Source organism: Buteo buteo, chromosome 3 (genome assembly GCF_964188355.1).
Source record: "Buteo buteo chromosome 3, bButBut1.hap1.1, whole genome shotgun sequence".
NCBI lineage: Eukaryota > Metazoa > Chordata > Aves > Accipitriformes > Accipitridae > Buteo > Buteo buteo.
In genome coordinates, this window is record NC_134173.1 from 32,316,972 (window position 1) to 32,331,201 (window position 14,230).

The 14,230-nt window shown below is 39.7% G+C and overlaps 1 protein-coding gene across 1 annotated transcript in view; it reads right to left on the bottom strand.

Moving 5' to 3' along the window:
• LOC142029028 (ethanolaminephosphotransferase 1-like) overlaps positions 1-14,230 on the bottom strand; it is a 49,631-nt gene that overhangs the window by 13,486 nt on the left and 21,915 nt on the right. Inside the window, exon 6 of the mRNA XM_075023255.1 lies at positions 8,071-8,179. Coding sequence (XP_074879356.1) covers positions 8,071-8,179 — 109 coding nt within the window. The remainder of the gene's footprint in view (positions 1-8,070; positions 8,180-14,230) is intronic.

Here is a 14,230-nt window from a genome sequence, read left to right on the forward strand (position 1 = left end):
AGGATCCCTTTGTGCCCAGGAGCTAAACTGCTGCTTCTGCATTGCTGCCATTCCCTGCTGGTCTGGGGAACAAAAGGTGCAGCCTGGAAAGCAAACCCACTGCTGTCTCTCTGGCGCTCAGCCACCCAGGCACTGCCCAAGTGATGATGATGGAGCTTTTTTTTTTTTTTAAATGTCCTAAAAGCACATATTTTATTTTACAATCATTAAAAAATCAAGTTTAGTGCATTAGACATTTTTAACACATTACAGAAAATAGAACTACTCAAGTGTTATCAGAAGTATTACTGCTCTTCCAGTACTTTTTTTCTCCTTTAATGTTTCCCCCTATTTTCCAGGTGATTTAAATTCTGAGACCCAACTGTAAGCACACAGACCTGTATTAAAGGCAGAAATACTGAAGCACAGATGGGTGGCACAGATACACACAGGGAATTCTTGTGTCACGCTAGGCTGAAGGTATCAAGCCCAAATCCTTGGATTTAGGTACAATCCTATCGTCAGTCCTCTGCTTTGCACTATCTTGGCTCCCTTTTCAGAGAAATAAGCATTTGCAAAGCTCTTTATCAGGAATTATTTTTTCCATATAAAAAAAGAAACAAAACCTAAAAACCAATGCATTCAGAAATTCAGGATTAGAGACATGTCAGAAATAAAGGCGTTATTATCTTGTTTTCCAAATATATATATACATAAACACACAGATACATACACAAACATGCATATATATATATATATACACACACACACGTGTGTAAAAGGCATCAAAAAGATAATTCCCCCCAATTTTAGTGAGAACTTTAGATTTCATTTGGTGCTTTCAAATTCAATTCCAAAACAGTAAGATGTTGTGTGATATTGCTAAGTGAATTAAAAAAAAAAAGAAAAAGGCTAGCATCTAATGGATACCATGGTACATTTGTCCCCTATGTTAGTCTAGACTAACAGTGTTGTATTTAAGCTTAGTTATATGAGGGCATCTTAAACCCTCACATAACTAAACTTAAAGACTACTGAAGACCTGCAGACAGGTTGTTCCTGCGACACACTGCAGTTACTTTGTGTGGCTGCCGTACCTGAGTTAATTTCGGCATTTCTGCAAAATACAGACTTGCTTGTTGCAGAGAAAGAGAGGGTACAGCCAGAAACAAACTGCTGACACTACTGTCATTCTAGAAAATGCTATTTCAGTAGCCAACAGAAGAGCCCCACACTGGCGGTCTGACAAAGGTAGAAACCCTACCACAGGTAGCCAGCTTCCTGAATACAGCAAACTTCACAGACTGTAAACACGACTAAATAAAGAAGCAACTCCAAGTAGGTAGCCAAGACACCTAAACCACTATTTTTAAACGAATCATACTGCTTCAAAGGAAGGACGTTTTTCTTAGCTGTTTATCTCCTCCACACCTTTGCTATCGTAAATCACATTTGTTGGTAAGCTCCTGAGAAGTGAACCATCTTTACACTGTCCTAATAAAAGCACTGAAATATTATCTGTTAAGAATTGGCTCTTCCTGATAGTTAAAAATTAAAAAATGAGACAGTACAATACAGGGATGTAATTTTAGATGAACACTGCACTGGAAACTGTGCGAATTCATTCAGGAAAGTACCCTTCCATCCCTTATGTGCTCCCCCAGAAAAAGACTCCCCAGAGCATTCCTCCCATTTGGCAGCAGTGAAGAGGTCTGTGCAGACCTTCTCCTGGGCATATTGCAGAAGTTGAGCTCCATAAAAATCAACTCTTTAAGAGTAGGCAGTTGTGGTTGCCTTTCAGCCTACAAATTAAATACTATCACCCTCTTCTATCTTTCTTCAATTGCCCACATCACCACATGGCCTTCCTCAGTATACTGCTTGGTCTTTCTTTTCCCACACCTCATCATAGTCAATGCTTGCCTTAAAGAAATGGGATGTTATCATTTACCTTTTTTAGCCACCAGACAAAAAATTAAGATTAAAAATATTTAGGCCTCAATATTAGCTTGGAAAAATCTTTAAATACTTTTTCCATGTTTTTTCCAAATTTCATCCACATTTAGAGCAGCTAGACACAGGAAAATATCTTAACACACTGAATGTTTAGCACAGTAAAATATCTTAACACACTGAATGTTTAGCACACTGATCAGTGCCTGGAAGCAAGCTTCATTAAAAGGTGAACATTTAGAAGTACTTGTAACTAGAACAGCAGCTTTTTATGGAACAGTGTGATTTTCTCAGGCATGTCTTCAGAAGACAACTCTTTTAATTGTTTGTGCAAACACATAATTGCATATTGAGCTGTCCCCTAACTATAAAATCATGTTTTATTATTATATAAAATGGCAAACTTAGAACCACTTAGTAAATGGGGGCGGAAGCTTAGAAAATGAGTATGTAATTTTCAGACTTAATTGAGCCTGTAAAGTCTGAAAACATTAAGCAATTTAAGGACAGATGAAAAATACACCCAAACAGATCTACACTATATGAAATGATTTTACAGGGATTAAGAGCACAGTGTAAACATGAGCATTGTCTTCAGGCACAAAGTTGATGTATGTTTAGCATCTAAGATACTTCTTGAGTATAAAGGTTGTAAAGGGATGCATTTATCATGCTTGTTGATTTTCTACTTATTTTCAGTGTCTAAGGAAGCACACACTGCATGTATCTCTCTTGAACTGAGCTGTAAGCTAACAATTAGTGTTTGGAGGGATTTAGTACAGAGAAATTAGTTTATGGATGTAGACCCTTCTTTGATGTAGTTCTGTTCACACGTTTTGTACACATCATTCTCTTTTTCTGGGCACAGCAAGAATTGAGCACCAGAGAAACAGTGCCTTTATTTGAAAAGCCCAGGCTGGCTTCCAGATGGGCTACGCCAGGTGAGCTCCCTTGATTGGCTTTCTTCTGGAGCTCCCACTGCCCGTGAAATGACTCCTCACAGCTAACATCACTGAACCCACTGCCATTTGTAATTAGCATCCTGTGACACTGCTCTGCCCCCTGCCTTCAGCGCTGTGGTTTTCTGGATTATTCTGACTGGTTCAGATGAGTTACTCCAAACATGAACTCAACTGCTTTTTATATATATCTCAAGTGATAGGTGAGTATTTCACACCCTTTACTTCAACGAATTCTCATACAATCTGTCACAGCGATGCTTTAATAAATGTTAAATTGGTGACAGACACGTAGAAGCCAACTCATGTTAACCACGCATTTCAAGCAAGGCTAGTCAAAGCCTGTCGGAGCGATAACATTTTGAAAACATATCACTTAACATTTAATCATTCAACTATCCATCAGTAAGGCAGAACCATCAGCCACTTTGCAATGGGAACTATAGGAAATCACTACAGAATGACTTATCCATATGAGGCAGAAACAATTTATGATTTGACCGTGGCCTCCTAAACATATCTGACACTGTAAAAAGGACAGGCTGCTGTATGATTACCCACTGCAAGGACTTCTGTGCCCTCCTTTGATACCTAGGATACAGGACACAGCGTAAGGACAAGGCACTGTTTTAGATGGATAACTGTGCTTTCCCGTTATGACAGAATACAAATATTTGGCATGTTTCAGATGTTGTGGCTTGGTCTCATCATTAGTTTTTTGCTGCTATTATGTTTTGGTTAATGTATTTACTCCTCATTTTATATACTTAAGTAGCTCAGAGAAGGAATGAACATCAAGGAACACACACTCTGCAAATCAGCACAGAACCTAATCCAATACAAATCACAGGAAAAAATTCTGAATGCTTTGGCCCCATCTCTAAAAGAAAGTTCGAGTTTCAGATCTCTGACAGATGTTAGCACTCCATTCACATTTCATGTTCAAACCTGTACTTTGAAAATTTGTCCCAGCTCTGCCATGGGCTTCAATAGCCAGATCTGGGCACTATTGACCACATAGCATGGACTCAAATGTGCCACCATGTCTGGATTACAGAACTGTTTGCCCCATGTGCCACACACTGATGAAGTACAACATATCCACTCCATGCTTCAGTGGTCCTTTAACCACAAAGCCTATTCTTGTGGTTGCAATTAATACAGAGGAGGAGCAGGAATCTTTCTGTGCATCCAGGAGTCATTTTTCCAACCTGGCTTCCTAAGGCATAAAGCTGACGTGATAACACTTTGCTTGTTTGTGTGCATCCCACCATAACTTCTGAGCCCTCTGGTCAATTCTGAACAAATTCAATAGATTGAAAGAGATTTCCAGTAAATTGCATGGAAATGAACAGGCAAGTAGAGGACAACAGACCTATAAATGTCTCCAGTGAGGAGAGGATTGCAGCCTGAACTCAAATTTTATTAGACATTATAAAATCTATCTCATAGAGAGCAAGTATGAATGTCCCAAGAATGGGAAATGCTTCAGTCAGAACATGCACCTATTACAAGTCATTTAATTGTAATGTGAGACAGAAAGTATCATCAGTTAGTAACTCTGCTCCCTGAACTACTGATGTTTACTTGTCAGTGAAAATCTTCTTATGAAGTCTATACCATCATTTGTGGTACTATATGTGGGGAACTGACTGTTTTAAAATGCTTATTGTAAATATTTTATATTGCGCTCAACCTGATAGCACAGTGACAGGGAAGGCTAGGCATTCGTGATACCCTGGAGGGGTGAAAATAAATGATAGCTCTCACCCCAGTGCTGCCCTTTGAAGGGACCCTAGTTAGCCAGATAATGCTATGGGACAATTGTGGTTAAATCCCAAGAGAGCTTTTGGAGTGTCATCCACAGGAGCCTTCCTGAGAGCAGAATTAATTAGTTCCAGCTGAGGACACAGGCACATAACTTTAGAAAGGTCTGGCTGCTTTCATGCTAGGAGAGAAAAGGCATTTCTGTCTAGCAGCCAGGACAACACTCTCTGGAAACAGGAGAATGGCCTTCTTCGTTTGTTTGGTATCCAGCTAGGTATGTCTTTTGAGGCTTCAGGGTGGAATTGTGTTCACTGCCTGTGAAAATTACGGGTTTCTGTTTGCTGGGTAGCTGAAAAATTCCCATAAAATACTACGCAGAAGTTTCTGTACTTCACAGAGGAGTCCTCCAAGGTCACTGTTCAGCAGCCCAAGACTTGGCCTTCCTACAGGTGTTCACAGTGTGCTAGACAGTTCCCAGGGACATGCATAAAGCTCTGTCTTGGGAGGCCTTCCTAAAACATCTAATCTAAACACCAGTATTGCTGCACTTTTATGTATATCTTTGTGTGTTCTGGCACTTGATAAAAATTCCATTATTTTCAGCGAGTGAGTGTCACCTGGAGATACAACAGATTCCTCTGAGGAGGTGCTTTTGCAGAGTTCATCCTTAGGTTATATGTGGGCTATTCTTTTTGTTTTTTTCCCCCAGAAACTCCAGGAAAGACATCTGAAAAACTCCACTCTTGTGCATCTCATCTGGATATCTTCCCACTACAGAAGGTACTAGCTAAAGCCCAGCTGTTCTCAGAGAAGTGATGGCTCAGCAGCTGAACTCCTGCTGTGTACAGAACAGTAAAAGCACGAAACAAATGCCAAGTATTGATGGAGCAGCTACAGGTTCATTGTTAGAAGGACCACTAGTGACTACTAAATGCCATCAGATGGTTAAGGACAGCCAGTTACAGTTTAATAGCTCCTCTCGGGGTCCTGGGAAACTAACTCGTAAAAAGCATCAGAGGCTCACTACATTGCTTTGGTTTTTAACTAGCCACAAAGGCATGTAACTGAGCATGCCAGAGAGTGGGCTCTGGCATGGATCTGGCTGAGCAAGACACACTTGCTGCAGCCTCTGTAAGGAAGAGAATAATTTCATCTTCTTGGCTGCTCGGCCCTTGGTGTAGGGTAGACCGGTATTTTTCCTACAGTCACAGTGGGGTCCTGCAATTTACTGAGAGCTTCTAAAAAGTTTATATATCCATACTCACTGCACACAGATTAGCCAATGACAACCACCTTAATCAGTACCGCTGACCTGAGAGTCAAACCTGTGGTGAAATGGCAGTGCTTTCTGGATCAGCGTGATCCTCAGTGGAAGGATTCTACTTTTTTAATATTTAAATGTAGTGTCTGCTTTTAAGAGGTTGACTAAGCACTGTGCCAATTTTGTAACATGGAGTCAAACAAGATAATTTCTTGCACACTTTAAACCCATATTTAACTATAATTAAGATGCAAAAGTTGCCTTATTAATGGCATTGTGGATAGTGTACGAAAGACAATGTTTTTTAAAGAAATCTTTTGGCTCTTACTTATGCCTACTCTGCTTGGGACAATGATGGAAGAAATACTCAATTCTCTGCTCACAGATCCATTCTTCCAAGTGTACCACGTGAGACAGAAGCAGTACTTCTTTCTAATGCTAATGGAATAGTCCATCAAACCTTGCTTTGCAGATGTTTTTGATAGACTATGAAAAAGGATGCTCGCTTCTGCAGATTTCATGACATTGACATGCTTCCCTACCACAAACCTTCCTAATATGTTGAACAGTTTGAATTAAACCTTCATCCATGGCTTCCCAAGCACAAGGGAAGCCATCAATGTACTCACTGAACGGGCTGTCGTGTGCCTTAGTGACAGGAACAAAAGCAGCGATGTGCACAGCACAGAACGAGCCTGTTCAATGGACTAGCCTGTGCTAGCACCTAATGCCAACGCAGGCCTAAGCTGCTGCTTCTGGGCGAGCCAGCACCCATCCCTTCTGGACCTGTGGTGCTCCTTCGAGAGCACAAATCAGTCCCTACCCCTCAGTGCCCTGCCAGCCACCAGAGGGCATGTTACAGCTACACCTCTGGCAAGCTGAATAATTCGTTGACTACTGAAGAGGCAACCACTGTCTTTTTCTCCCTCCTTCCTTTCTTTTTCTCTGAGTGCCTAAAACAGGCCTGACAAGAAAAAGACTTACAGTCTTGGTCACACACGGTCGGTTTTATACTCTGGGTAAAGCACAAAGGACTGTCAAAACCATGTCCTTGTACATGCTGCTCATTAGAAAGCACAGCCTGAACGCAGGGTCCTTTCTGATCTGGGAACTCAGGGAAGCACTGCTGAGGCTGGAGGCGGTGCCTGCTGAAGATCTCCCCATGGGGAAAGGGTGGTGAGAGCACATGTCAATGCAGTGGATTCAAAAGTCCCCCCTGAAATCCTCAGATGGCTCCTAGTTAGAGTTGGTGCTGGGTAAGCACCTATATCCAAGTCCTCCATTTGGCTCAAGGACTGAAGACATTTCTAGACGTAAGTCTAGACTGTCTGTGTCAAACAGGTTTTTTGGTGTCCTCTTCTCATCACTTGTATGCTCATATAAAAATCCCTAAAATTTATATGCTAATTCCTTCACCTTCCAAGCAACACATCAAAGCCGTTTTGCATACACACATTTTTAGCTAAGACTACCATGTCTTTAACTCATTAAAATGTAACTGCTCTTGTTCTCAGCCTAGCTATAGCAGTTGAAAAATGTTCGAGGCTTATTTCAAACTACACTGACAGTATCAAATAATGAGCAAATAGGCTATTGCTGTGTATGAAAAATGCATCACTTCAGTTCAGAAGGTAATTCTAAAGAAGAGCTTAGAAACCACTTGGCTTTTTTTCAGATTTACAGTTGTGCCTCCTAAGATTATTTAAATAATACCTTTATTCCTTCTACCCATAATGTTTTGGAGCATGGTGTGCTGCAGGCCAAAACATTAAACTTTTATTATCTGTAAATGTGAGCAACATTTTACCCAAGTGATATGAGGAGTTCCTGAGACTTTGAGAGCCAGCCAGCCAGCCAGCCAGCACACAGCACTGAACTGCACGTGCAGATAAGGAACATTTTCTGTATTATTGTATACAACATATATGTGTATATGTGTACAACAGATAGCAATTTGGTAAGGAAATTTTTTTCCAAAATTATCTACTTTTTAAAAGTTTTCCAGTATTAGGCCTTTTAAGGAGCTATTCATGTGGGTTTTTGGACTAGCCAACACTTACAAAAGGAAAAAAATATATGAAGGAAATATAAGAAATATCTAATCAAAATAATTAAAAAGCAGTGCAATTTTGCATGGATCTGGACACTTACCTATAAGCAAGATTACTAATGCATCTGTAATGTAATAACCAAATAGGAAAGGCTTCTGCCAGACTTCCACACCAACAGCACCGGTAAGCAGATATGCTGCTATTAATACCTAGAGAAAAAGGATAACATATTTTCAATCCTTTACTTCTAAAGGTACAGAATTTTGCTTATCATCTTAATACAAATGCAAAAGTAAAAAAACCCTGTTATGTTCCTCCTCTCTCCACTTTACAGGACCTTATGCTGTCATCCCAAAACAATTACTTCTAAGCAGTGAAGCAATTTCCAGGGTCACCAACAAAATTATTTAAAATGTATTTGATACGATAAGCAAGTAACTTCCCTACTAATGTGTGCACCTGTTTGAATGTGGTAAGTCTTACTGACTTACCTTTTCAAAACACCCAATTTCTAAATCCCTTCTTAATTGCAGGTCTCCCCACTGCACATGCACTTTCTTGTATTTGCATACAGACTACAGAATTAGCAATATGTGGTTAGTTTTGTAGCTCAGCCTCCTGAACTGATCATATCAGAGCAACTGAGAGGGGAAAAAAAAAATCTAAGCTCACCTGAAAAAATAAAAAAATTCAGTCGAATGCGATAAAATAAAAAGAAGGGGCGGGAGCTGAAGTCTTCCCTGATTTTTGACAGGTAACATTGTTACAGGACACAGAAAGAAACAAGCAGTCAAAGGTCATTAGGAGCAAAGGACTCAAACACAACACTCCTGAGTCATTTAACATGCCGAAGTGCCACCAGTTTCAGTAGTCATGTAGATGCAGTTTCTACTCTCTCATCAGAGTTAATTTTGTGATGCAGCTGAGGTCAGAAATCTTAATGCAGGCAAAACCGTATATCTCCCATCACTGTAACCTTCACACCCATCATATTGCTTGCAGCAGCACTGCCTACTGACAGTTTATGGCACAAACTGTTGAAGCTTTACCATGTTAGGTGTGTAACGTGCAAGTGCAGTACTGAACGTGATACAGCGATTCCCAAACCCTTGCGCCCTTGACCCCACCTCCTCAAGGGACCCCCTCTCCTTTGAAACCCATTCCCTGGCTTAGCCCAGGCCACCCACCCCCTGCAGACCCTTCTGCTGCTGGCACCCAGCTAGCAGGACTGCTGCCCTGCTCTTTCTCTAGGCTATTTTGTTTTCAGCTGTTTAGTTTTGCTATAGGACTCGTAAGGAGCTGTGTGTTTACATGTCTCAACCTCCTGAACTATTCTATACTTGAATTAACAATGAATTGCAAACATTTACTTCAGCTCTAAATTATTAACTATGTTAATTATAATGCCGTTTAGAAGACTGCATATTCATATATCTATTCCCAGGTAACATTCAGCAACTTTCATTTTTTCTGTTCAATACAGCTTCTCACTCTGGGATGACAGATATTTTACAGTTTTAATCATACAATAGATCTTAATTTATTTTTTTTTTAGAATACTCTTTTTTTACTGTATTATAGTTTTTCTTCATTTTTAACTTTAACAAACACATTTCCAGTCTTCTAAATTAAATTAATTGCTTTGATTTAAAGGTACACTGAAGATCTTTTTTCTAGATAGCAGGTTGCTTAACATCACAGGTTAGTAGCAGAACACTGATGTCCATTAAACTCCCTATTACACTTAAATATTGCTATATTTGACTTCACTTACTTCTCTGTATCTAAAGTCAAGATTCTTGCCCTATCAGTACATAACTTTTAAAAAGTTTTGCTTGAGTGGGGCACTGCAGAACTGGATGGTTGAATTGCCTCTGCAAGAACAAGCAGCACAACAGATCTGCAATGGAGAACAGCAGGTACTAGCATGAGAGTTACATCTTGGGCCATTGAAGACAGTGAGTCAAATTTTGGTCTAAATGAAGGACATGTATAATGGGTTTTACAACTGAGTACAACAGAGCTAACATTTGGCTTTCTGAAGAAGTTGCATTATGTTATCCATAAGACATGATGGATGGACTCCTGGCCCCATCAAAGTTGATGGCAAAACTCCAACTGGCTTTGATGGAGGCTGAGTTTACCCTCACACGTTGAATTCTGAACAGACTTTTTTTGTCAAGTGATAAAAGAGGAACTTCAGTATCATCTGTTAATACAGTCAGTACTTTTGGCAGTGCAGTCATGAGTATCGCTGCCAGATGTCAGCACACCTCTAGGAACAGGAGCGTCTGTGCAACGGGCTCTGTCAGGGGAATGCCCTGCACTGGGATGCAGCACTCAGAGGTTGAGATTGCCTCTTATTTAACAGATGTTATGTATGGAAAACACTCTTTGGCTTCAAATTTTTGGTGTGTTGTTTTTTAAGGACTCGTAACTGAGATCCTGCTATCACTGAAATCAATAACAATAACCACTTTGACTTCACTGAGGCAGTCTCAAAGACCTCCTTTAGAAAGCTGGAAGGACGAGAAAATGGCTGGGTCCCTTGGTCTAAGGTATATTAGCAAAAATTGAAGATTGCCAAAATTATTAGACAAAAGCTAATAATTATACAGCTGTATAAAATTGTGACTGTTTTTAAAGGCACTGCTGGTAAAAAAAAAATAATTAAAATGTACAGCAGTCTTCCTAAGTGCAACTGAATAATACTGCTTAAAAAAAGCCAGCCAAGTTTTTTATTCATCTCTCTGGCATCAATCAGTATTTTTCAGATATAAATCTAGTCTTTAGCAAGTAAAAATAATTACAACCTTCTGTAAAATGAGAAGTCCAAATTAAGTAACACAAGTAAGGATTGTATAGCAAGTTAGTGTCAGATATATACAATCTTGGATTCCAGCTCACTGCAGCATCTGACCAGGCAAATTTTTGGCTTGTCAAGGCCTTATCTATGAGGAGGCAATATTACTTAATGCAGACAAAAATCCAGCATGGTGTTAATTTGTAGGCACTTTGATATGGCAGCCTATGGCTGAACAGCAGGACAGCTGGCTTCTGAGCAGTGGCTCCCTGTATTGTCACGGCTTTGTAAATCACAACAGTCACTTTTCTCCCCCTGTGAAATCAGAATATTACTTCTTTAACATGGCATTGGGAGAATTCTATATAACCATAAGGCAGTAGAACTCCTCAAAATCTCCTAGCTTCTAGTCTTTTAACTGTTCTCTAAAATACTTGACTTTTTAAATCCACCATCTCTTTCATCTCTTTCCACTACTGCAGGTGTAAGTTTTGTGACTAAAATGTTCTAGACTGTGTGTGTATGTACATACATTTTTACCTCCCTAATGATTTACCCTTTCTGTTTTACAAACAGGCACATTGAGTATGCTGTATGATGTACTACACGGGTTCTCATCTTTTTTTAAAATATACTGGCTATGCTTTTAAATTCTTTATGATTCTATAAAAAAATGACATTAATTTTACTGTAATATTCAATTTCACTAGCATATTCCAATAGCATTAATTGTTCCTGTGTTGAAATACTTTCCATTAACACAGTGCTCAAACTGAACATCTAGAAAGAAAAGTAATTTAAAATACAAGGTTACTTTTTTCCTCTGAAAATAAATACAATGCTTGCCTAAAAAAGTAAAACCTGACAATTTCCTACAAGTCATTTCAATAGGAGTTAAATTTAGCATGATGTGTAATTTTTCCATTTTAATTTTTTCTTAGTATTTTTTCTTTCAATTAATAGTTAAAGGTAGCAAATTTAGCCTATAAAAATAGGGGGTTTATATGTTTTAAAAAGGTCATTTTGCATTTAGACATGTAGTATATGATAGGTAAACAGCTGAAGCACCTGGAAGATTAATTAACCAAGAAAGGTTTGAGTAGAATCATAATTGAGTGGTTAAGAATGAAGCAATCTGATGCAGAAAGAGCCTGTGCACCGCAGGTTCTTCTGTTTAAATTTCATATGGATACACTATGGGGTTTCCCTCTGATAACTGAGTACTGAGTTCGGTTTCCAGCTGTGTCAGGAGGCAGCTGGAAGCAGACACCATGGCCTGGCCAGCACTGCTTCCACACCACTATTGGTTCTTTTACTTCAACAATTCCAGTGCACTCCTACCTATTGCACTGGATAATAATCAATATTATTTCTTCACAAGAAAGGCTATGCTTTCCACAGACACTTCAAATTTTCTCAGAAAACCTCTGAAATTGAGTATTTTTTAACTAAAATAAAAAGATTCTGAACCCTGATAATGTGACCAAAGAATGGCACGTTTGCATCTTCATTTTTCTTCTTAATAGAGACTTTTTTTTTTGTCCTTCAGAGGAGATAGAAGTTTTTTTAAAGACCTGATATGCACTTGCATTGCTTGGGATTTCTTTGCCGGTTCCTGAAAGACCGGCTGCCGCAGTACTTCCCAGGAAAAGGCTATACAAAATATATTTCAGCATAAGCTTTGTAAACTGCTTCTCGAAAGAAAACCTGGTATATGACATCCAAAAAAACCTCTTCCCCTGTTTTGACTGCAAGGAAGGAGAAAAGTAAGTTTTACAGTGCTTAAGTTGCTACCTGCATCATATACTTCATTTATTTGGAGTTTCAATGCAAGCAGAGCGTTCTCCCTGAGAGCCTAGATGGGACCATCCAAAGCCACAGGGCAGAACAGGCTGGGAAAGCATCTCAGACCAAAAACCTGGGGCTTATGGTCCAAGCATCCATGCCTTCAGGCATGACTGTATATAGCATTTCTGATCCTCTTCTCCTTACAGGGCTAGGGTAGGGCCAGAGAGAGCTGCCTGTTGCCTTTCACATTTGAAGCTTGTGCTTTTGTGCCTTTTTCGAGCTTGCCCTCTTGGCTGTGGAGAGTGAGAGGAAGGAGTGTGGAATCATCTGGGCCACTCCAGCTCTCACACAGCTCTTATTTTCACTTTTAAACTTTTATTTAAGAATACAAAGGGTACCTCCCTGTTACGCTTAAGGCAGCACCGATGTAAGCAGAGGTATCACTACATCACATTAAGGAAAAATTAGTATTTTGTTCCCTTACTATGAACTCAACTGCGGTGGCTTATGAAAAGCAACAGAAGGATTAGGGGAGTATTTCATTAGGAGAATATTACATTTTTCAGGAGGAAAATAGATTTTCTTTAAAAAATCAAGAGGATGTCTGTGAAAATTAACATATGGCAGGAAGTCTGAAGTTTTAATTTCTCAGGAAAACTTTGTCTTTTTTTTCTCCAAGAGACTTAATTTGCAGGTATTAGCTTTCTTTAGTTGGGCTTGTAACAAAAAGAAAAGTGTTTGTTTTCACAAGATCTATCCAAGAGAATTTCTCACAGAACATAGCAAAGGTTTCTTTCTTAGCCTTCTCTTCAGCCCATGACTTTTGGGGTTTCTAATAGGTGTGCTTACTCAAAAGTGTATGACAATTGTCTAGATGCTATGGTGTAAAGAGGCTACTCTCCCTGCATCTTTTTCTGCCCACAGAGGAGTCAGCAGGAGATGATAAATCCTTGTGCTGGAGGGAGGAGAGAGAGGAAGAATTTTCACTGCTGCAGATGCCTCCTCCTTGATTCTGGACCCACAGACATAACAGTCCTCTGACCAAGCATCTCTCAGACACATTACAGCCATTTTTCAAGTTTACAAACCACAGCTTCCTATAAATGTCTGCCTGCTGTAATCAAAGCCAATTGGAGTGCCAATTACAGCCCAGCTAGCATAATTAGGTTACCAATTCTGACAAGCCATCAAGTCGCAGAAAAATGTGATCTGCATAAGTCCCACAAATTTCTCTATTTATAATGAGGTATTTTTTCATGAGGAACAGCAACTCTTTTTATACCATAATTAACACAAAGCCAGGGCTGTCTGTGTTTATATACAGCGGAGCTGACTCAGCAGCGGTGTCCTGGGAGCTACATGCCAGTTAAGCTTTCATTAAGGTCAACAGTTATCTGTTTGCACACTTACATCAGTGACTGTATTTCCTGAGCTTTGTGGGGATAATGAAGTCCAAAGTTCCTGGCTACCATCTATTTTAAAAGCAGAAGCAGGGGACTAGACTACCTGAATGTCTGACACGCCAATGCAATAGCATCATGTTATCGGTGAAATTATTTAAGACAGCGCAAAGAGGTACATTCATGTGGCAATCCAGCTAGGGACACCATGGAGGAAATAGTGAACTAAATGCCAAGAATCAGTCTGAAAGCAGCCTGCGAGTGCTTCC